The 8,774-nt window shown below is 40.3% G+C and overlaps 1 protein-coding gene across 1 annotated transcript in view; it reads left to right on the top strand.

Moving 5' to 3' along the window:
- Nucleotides 1–7,922, top strand: part of LOC145982934 (leukocyte elastase inhibitor-like) — a 44,930-nt gene extending 37,008 nt beyond the window's left edge. Inside the window, exons 8-9 of the mRNA XM_083116231.1 lie at nt 4,844–4,979; nt 7,696–7,922. Of these exons, the coding sequence (XP_082972357.1) occupies nt 4,844–4,979; nt 7,696–7,823 (264 nt within the window). The 3' untranslated portion in view covers nt 7,824–7,922. The remainder of the gene's footprint in view (nt 1–4,843; nt 4,980–7,695) is intronic.
- The last annotated feature ends 852 nt before the right edge of the window (nt 7,923–8,774 follow it).

Consider the following 8,774-nt stretch of genomic DNA (forward strand, 5'->3'; position numbering starts at 1 on the left):
TGACTATCAATATCATTGACATAAATCAATGGATACAGTTGCAGCTCTCGCACTGGGCAGATGTGATTAGTAGTGAAAATAACTACCAATAGTTTTATGTGTGTTTCACATCTGATTCTTCTCCATGGAATAGAAATTGGCCACTCGGCATAAATTATTTTCCAACGTCATAAATAATAATTTATTAACATGTAGACCTAGGCTTACAAGGAATAAAACTGACCAAGCTTGCTGATTTTTGCACTAAATTGCAATGTTTAGTTGCACAAAGGCTAATCGGGACAAAACCTACAGCCTATAGTGGAATCCGGGCCACTTAATTAAATGTGCCTAACCGTGGATCGAACTCGTGACCCGTCCATTACAAAGCATCATTATTACCGCTAACCGAGGCGGGAAGGTTCACTCATAATCTTTCTAATTATTAACATTTAAGAGTTAGTTAGTTTCTTTAGTCTTTTAATTCCTTAAAAATTTTTGCCTCTCGGATGTTTTCAATAACAAAAATAGATGTAACGATGAAAGGATTGAGAAAACATCGCTGACAATTATGTTCATTGCAAATACTCGAATGATAAACTACAATCAAAAAAGCTGCCCCCCGTGGCGGAGTGATTAGCACATCGCGCTTCGACGCCAGAGGTCCTGGGTTCGAATCCCAGCTTGGGTATGGGTGTCCATTCATCAATTTCATCATATCATCACTCATCCCCCATATTCGCAATTAGCCAAAAGTGACGGAAAAGCCATGTAAAGTAAACTAAATCAATCAATCACTACAAACAGAAAATAAACTTGACGGTTCTTGAGATGTTGAACGTCCTCCAACTTTCAAAAAATCATTTTTCACACCTATTCCGGAAATTGGAAACACCATTTGTAGGATAATAATTTTACACATTTAACTCTATGTATAACCTATAGAACCAAATAACAATCTCACAGCTACTGAATAAATCCACTTACCAGGTAGGCAGCAGAATATCATGTCAATTTCGTGACAAGTTTGGCGACTCATGATTTAACAATTTCTTAGTATCAAATGATCAGTGGCCATTGTTGATCCAGGCAGATAAGATGTTGCCCTGCCCTTCCACGATTTTAGAACACATGGTAATAAGGTAACATGTTCCTGAAGTAGGAAATGTACTTGAGCATTGTAATGACCTTTTATGAAAGTTTTAGTTTTATAATGAAAAAAAAATATCTTGTTTCGGTCGAAATGCTTCTACTGTACAATACAAATCTGAGGGCTAAGAACTATTTTGACGGACGGACTCCAACCCTCACTACCCCCTCACCTAGGATAATCCACAAACTGCAGAAAACACAAAAGAATGTCTTCCGCCTGTTCTGCACATGTGTCGCAACAGGGTGAATAGCTATGCACTACTACAAAACATCGTCATTATTTCCCTAGTTTACAGCACCATACAAAGGTAAAGTGCTCCCCTGTGCATAGCACCACTTTCTTGATCCCGGTCGTGAGTGGGGGTGATGTGATCAGCATCACGCCCCTGACCGCCTTTACCCCCCAGGGTTTCCCCCAGGTACCCATGTTATTCGACGCTGGGTGGGCGCCGGGGCCGCTTCCATCGTTAGAAAAGTTCCCGGATTTGAACCGGCCGGGGATCGAACCCGGGACCTTGAACATGGTAGTCAGACGCGTTACCGACTGAGCCACCGCGGCACCATACAGGAGAGATATCCTGCTACTCGATGTTATAAACTATTCCATATATGTTGGTCAGAGGCGTGCGCACGGGCGGGGGGGGATTGCCCCCACCCTTATCAGAGGGTCTGCGCACGCCTATGATGTTGGTACCTTCTTCTAATAATAAAAAGAAATTAAAATAACTGTAATATTAAATTAATAATTAAAATATTAATTAATATTGTTATTACATGAATGGGAAAAAGACGGTATATGAATAGGAATATAGCCGCACATATTCATTATCTAGCTCATGAATAGTTCAGATCGCTTCAATTTGTATAAAAACAACTGCCCTGGCAAGGTGTTTGTGAAACAGATAAGGAATTGAATATTTATTGAATAACGAAAAAGGATGCTAGATCCATTTGACGAAAAGTAAAGCTCTTAATTTAATATTTAAGCATATTACTTAGGTAGTGGTGTGTATAAATCTTCTTTGATACAGTCATCCAAAGTTGTATGACCCCAATGTAATCCTTCCCTTACAATAAGTTTGACGGAAATACACCTATCTCGATTATACGACAGATGCTAAACAAAACAAGCATATTTACATAATTTAATTTTAGTAAGTCTCTCGTGGAAGATTCGGACTCCCTGGACACCCCGCCTCCCCTAAATAGTCCTTGGCTCTATTACATGTAAGTTGTATTGCGATGTTCGTCAATGTGTGTTTTTCTTCTTTCAGACATTCGGAACATGTGTTGTCCTGTCACAGAAACCCTCTCGGCTCGGAGTTATAAACGTTCGGGCTCAAAAGAAAGGTCTATTATGGTCAGAGCCTGACCTTCCCCGGGGGGGGGGGGGGAGTAGCGGACAGGGAACCTTGTCTTCTGTTTCTTTCGACACAGCAACCCTCCCACCAGTAAAGTCTCAAACGGTCTACCATGCAATGGATTTGCGTTCGAAGGGGGAAATGGAATCAATATTGGCAAGACTAGGAAGAAAATTTGACATCTGTCCGGTGCGTTTTTCGAGTGACGCTGATACGGGCTCTTAAGTCTCCTATATTTCATAGATATGCATTTTAAAGGCAGGTGCTTGATACATTATTTTTTTTCCCCCGAAAATGACGACATAAAAAGGGGGCCCATATTTAGACCTTTTCCTCTATCATCTGATTATAACTAAAATTGTATATTAGTTTATGTACGGAGAATATTCACGATATTAGCAACTGGCCTTCACATGTATAAATCCGACGGACCTAGTTTTCAGGTGATAGTTTCACTGTATATTTATGAATGGCAGTTTAGAATTGCTGTAGCCAGTGGCGGCGATTGGGTTCCAAAACTGGGGTCGGGGGCAAAGTGCCAAAACTAGGGGACTTTAACTTGGCAGATAAGGTTTAGCATAGTGTGGGAGCAAAAGTTGTAAAAATTTGGCGGTCAACTGCCCCCCCCCCTCGCACCCCCTAATCGCAACCACTAGCTGTAGCTACTAACACAACTGACGGTTTAAGTATGGGATGAGCTGGGTTCCAGACTGGACATTGTCGGGCCAAAAATGGAACTCTCATTGAGGATCTTTGTGGAATGCAAAACTTTCAGGGTCTTCCAAATGTTACTAGTTACAACCGTAGAGCTGTCATAGTACTTATTTATTTCGAATACAGTGTTCACAAAGCACTGTGTAAACAAGAAATTAACACAGACAATATAAAATATGAAAAATATGATATTTCAAACTATAGCGTACTTACAAACGTGAATGATTTACCGTGACATAAAAGTGCATTAATAATGTTGTGTATATACGGTATTCATATTCAACATTCCGCACAAGCAAATTGTAAATCTTACACGCATGCATAAATTTCAGTTTATTTTTCCTTCATGTGCTTCTATAGTCTCATAGTTTCTTAGCGATAAAGGCTGCAAGTTTTTCAGATTCCTCTGCAGCCAAAAAAGTAAATACGTACTCCTCTGAGTTCACCATGCTCCTCGGAATTCAGTTTATATTACTTAATTGGGAGTCGTAGCGCGGTGTAATTGTGTTAAGACATATGACGCTGGCGCTTCTTGGTTCGAATCCTAGCTAAGGTATGGTACATTTCACGGTTTACTTCATAATCTCTTCCGCCAATTCAACATTATCATCGCGCCATTAACCCAGAAGTAAAGAAACTCGCAAGTACAACACAGCACCGAATTGTAATCTGAGGGGCATATTGACTTTTCTATGAGAGACGACCCTCAGTGCTACTGTTACTGCTGCCTCGTATTAAGGTCAACACTCCGATATGCTGCTCATTGTTTTCTATTAAAAAGCCTGTCACTGATGCTTGACGTCTCTCGTCCCGTCCCTTCCACCAAGAAGAATTAATCTTAACGCGGCTCCAAATCTGACACAGCCGTCTCACACATCGTCATTTGCTGCAAGGATTGGACCCTCCGCTGTGCCCTGCCTCCAACGTTCTAAGTGTTCAGCGCATTCTTCTTGACAGGCTTTTAATCTTCTCAACTGTTTGCCATCCCTGTCGGGCGATTACGACAGTGTTTTAGCAAATGTTTTAGGCTTTGGAGGCATCTTCCAGTGTCTGTGAGGAAACTCTTAGTACATTCTGACTTTTTAATGCGTTGTGTTTGTCTTGTGCAAGTCCCTTTACAGCCTTGCACTTTAATTTTTACCAAATGGCTTTTTACGCCCCTTTCTTTTAACTTCTTTTGAGTAGGAATTTTAGGTAAGGTGCTATTTCCCCCGCATGCATTAAAGGGTGCAAAATGGCCGGAAGTGGCAACGCACCCAATCCATTTAATGCAATCAATCTATTAAAATCAGAGATTTCAATAAAAAAGTGTCATTTTAACATGAAAGAACCCATCGTGCATTGCATTAATTTCATTTTTTTCCATCTAAGTAGAATACATGAAAGTGTAACATGGAGAAAAGAAACATTACAAACATGAAGTTCCCCATCGTAAGATGAAAGTAAAACTCCACTTTGAAATGTAACAGTAGTTAATGTTTTCTGGTTTGTGGCTACGCTCTCCAGTCCGGTACGCCTCTGAATTCATTTGATAGTTTTCAGGTACGAAAGATACTGTTTAAGGACCAGAGGTGGCGGTATGAAGTGCAATTATTTAAAAATGCTGTCATTTGCTAAAGTATTACAATCTCTCTTAGCTCGGCGTTGTAGATGTCTTCAAGGGCAGTGCAAACTTAACAGGAATCAGCAACTCTCCCCTGATGGTAAGCGACGTCCTTCAGAAGGCTGTGATTGAAGTCAACGAGGAAGGAACCAAAGCCGCCGCTTTAACAGGTACATCTACCTTTTAGTAAAATAGCATGCATGTAGAACGAATGGCACCTTTGCCACAGGAGCCATGATTCTCAATCTTCTCTCTCTCTCTTCCTCATTCTCCTTTTGCACTCCTCATCTTTCTCTCCTTTGTTCCTCTTTCTCTACTTTCTCTTGTCCTTCCCTTATTCCCCTTCTCTCTTCTTGCCTTTTCTCTCTTTGTCCCTCTTTAACATTTTAATTCTTCTTCCTCCCTCTCTCTTTTGACTCTCTTGATATCTGGTCCCTCTGTCTATTTTGTTCCTCTTTTGCTCTTTCTAATATTAACCCCCTCGCCCTGTCTCTCTCTTCTGTACTTCTCTGGCTATATCTTGTGCCCCTTTCTAGAGCTCTATTTGTTTACCCTTCCTTGTTCTCTATTCCTCCCTTTCTTGTCTATACCTTTATCCCCATCTTCCTCTCTATTCCTCCCTTTCTTGTCTATACCTTTATCCCATCTTCCTCTCTATTCCTCCCTTTCTTGTCTACCTATCTCCCTATTTTGCTCTTTAATTTTATCTGTAGCTCTTTTCAGCCTCTGGTTTGCTGATCTCTCTCTCTCTCTCTCTCTCTCTCTCTCTCTCTCTCTCTCTCTCTCTCTCCCAATTGTCTATCTCTTGCTCTATCTCTCGCCTTCAGTCTTCTTGTCCTTTTCCCGGGCTCTTTGTCTTGCTCCTCTCCTCTCTCATGCTCTAGTTTTCTCTCTCTATGGTTTTACCTCTTCTTTCATCGCCTCCTTCCCGACCTCCAAAGCTCAGTGGATAGATCAGCGGGTTACGGCGCTTGAGAATCAGTTTCCAATCCCGGGCTGAGCATGGGTATTCTTTGTTAATGTCCCTTCATAAATATCATCATATCATTACTCTTCTTAATCTTCGCGATTATCGAAAAGTAATAGGAAAGCGAAGTAATCTTCGTCCACTTGCAATATTTGTCATCGTCTCTCTTGCCCAATCCTCCTATTTTGTTCCTCTCTTGCTCTATTTTTATTGTCCCTCTTTTCCGTCTTTTTCTCTCTGCACTTTCAGTTTTGCTCTCTCATCGTCTCTCTTGCTCTTGCTCTCATTTTTCTCTTGTTCTACATCCCATTTCTCTCTTTCTCTATCTATAATTTCTTCCACTCTCTCTCTCTCTCTCTCTCTCTCTCTCTCTCTCTCTCTCTCTCTCTCTCTCTCTCTCTCTCTCTCTCTCTCACACACACACACATTTGTCTCTGTTTTGTCCCTCTAACGATTTACCTGTTTTGTCACTCTAATGCTCTTCCTGTTCTGTCCCTCTAATGCGCTCTGTTTTGTCCATCTATTGCTATAGTAAACAATCAGCGTCCTCTTGTAATATTTGTCTTACGGCTCACTTCCTCAATCCTCCTATTTTGTTCCTCTCTTGCTCTGTTTTTATTTTCCCTCTTTTCAGTCTCTTTCTCAGTGCACTTTCTTTTCTCCCATTTATCTCTTGTTCTACATCCCATTTTTTCCACTCTTGCTCTCTCTCTCTCATATTTGTCTCACTCTTGCTTTCTATAAGTTCCTCTCTTGATCTAACTCTCACATTTGTCGCTCTCTTGCTCTCCCTGTTTTCTTGCTCACCGGTTTGTTGTTCTCTTGCTCTCTCTCTCTCCCTTGTCATTCTCTTGCTCTCTCTCTCTCTCCCTTGTCACTCTGTCTCCCTTGTCACTCACTCACTCTCTCTCTCCCTTGTCATTCTCTCTCTCTCTCTCCCTTGTCATTCTCTCTCTCTCTCTCCCTTGTCATTCTCTCTCTCTCTCCCTTGTCATTCTCTCCCTCCCTTGTCACTCTCTCCCTCCCTTGTCACTCACTCTCTCCCTCCCTTGTCACTCACTCTCTCCCTCCCTTGTCACTCACTCTCTCCCTCCCATGTCTCTCTCTCTAACTTGTCACTCTCTCTCTAACTTGTCACTCTCTCTCTCTCTAACTTGTCACTCTCTCTCTCTCTCTCTCTCTCTAACTTGTCACACTCTCTCCCTTGTCACTCTCTCTTTTCACTCTATCTGGTTCCTCTCTCGCTCTCTCTCTGGTTCCTCTCTTGCTCTCTCTCTCTCTCTATCTGGTTCCTCTCTTGCTCTCTCTCTCTCTCTCTATCTGGTTCCTCTCTTGCTCTCTCTCTCTATCTGGTTCCTCTCTCTCTATCTGGTTCCTCTCTCTCTCTCTCTCTGGTCACTCTCTCATTTTCTCTCACTCTCTCTCTCTCTCTCTCTCTGGTCACTCTCTTGCTTTGTTTTCTCTCTCGATCTCGTACTCTTCTGTCCATTCTGGCTTTATCTTTCTTAAAATATTTGTTTTGTAATGGTTATGCAAGTGAAATCGATGTCTAATGCATTCGCACTTGAGAACACTAATGTTTTCTCCATTTTCAACATTTTCTTCAATCACCCATGAACATCTTAAATAGTCTAAACTAATTAGAATCCTACCTTTCTTAATAAAGTTCATAACATTATGACGTTTATTGAGTGAGATACCGGATACTACTAGAAGGACAAGTCCTAGAAACAATATGAACAATTATACCAGCAATCACTTCAGTTTTTATTGCACTTCCGTATAAATTTTGGATTTGCTGGTTTAATGATGTTTCGAACATTTATGTCCTCTTTCATGAGTAATGTTTCTATATGTAATAACCATGCATTGAGTGCCATAGACAATATGTGCTAATGTGCGTTTGCTTTCTTCTTCAGCAATAGTTCACACAAAGGTTGGAAGGCGTTCTGAAGTCTTTCAAGTAGATCGACCCTTCGTGACACTCATAGCAGAGAAGACCACCGGAATAATTCTCTTCGCCAGCAAATTCTCGTCCCCACAATAAACTATTTTAAATTTGTGTAGTATGTTTTGTGAAAGAAGTTTCAATGTGTGTGAATTGATAACCATGTCTCTTTTTTATCAATAAAACGTATCTTCTTAAGCTGATTTTCATTATTGTACACAATGATAAACTAATGTTCCACAAACATGTTTTCTTGGAATACCCATAAAATAATGTTTATGCCAAATTTCTTAAATCAGTGACGAAAAATGAGACTATGCATTTACGGTTGACATGGTGCACTAATGCTTCCTCTGTATTCAGTCTTCTTATCTGGTACTTGAAGTCGTTTATGAAAGGCACCTCCGAAGTTAAGAACAGTCATTACCCACGAGAGTAACCACTTTATACGTCACTTTTCTATAGCATAGGGCAACTGTAACTGCTCGACCGGAGTCGAGAATATTTATCCAAACTTTTGTTGCCTTCATGTTAGTCATGTGAAGAATTTTGACCTCTCAAACTGAAAGAATGAAATAAAGGTTTAGTTTATGCAAAGGCGAATAGATGGCGCAGTGGTGGTGTTACCAGTGTTACGTCACCCATCCATGGCCGTAGGCAGCAAAAATTTTCGGGGGGGGGGGGTTCATTCATAATTGTTCTCTTGGGTGTCGCCAGAAATTTGAAGAATAGAAATAATAACAATATATAATAATGATTAAAATATTATAATTATAAACAATTTTTATTCCAAAATAATAATTATCATTATTATTATTATTGCTGTTATATCCTTGAGGGGGCTTACTCAGTCCAGCAGATGAGTGAATATCCAGCACAATTTTTTTGTTTCATACAGTGTGTACTGAAATGCACAATTATTATACTTTAAATACCTTCAAGAAAAAGCTTTGAAAGTTAGATGAAATTTGTCAAAGTTTTTGTTGTTTGACCTTAAAACTTAATTTTTGGAACTTTGAAAACTATGTAACCAGTTATTAAAAAAGAAAA

This window comes from Lepisma saccharinum, unplaced genomic scaffold (genome assembly GCF_977018435.1).
Source record: "Lepisma saccharinum unplaced genomic scaffold, izLepSacc3.1 HAP1_SCAFFOLD_467, whole genome shotgun sequence".
Classification (NCBI taxonomy): Eukaryota; Metazoa; Arthropoda; class Insecta; order Zygentoma; family Lepismatidae; genus Lepisma; species Lepisma saccharinum.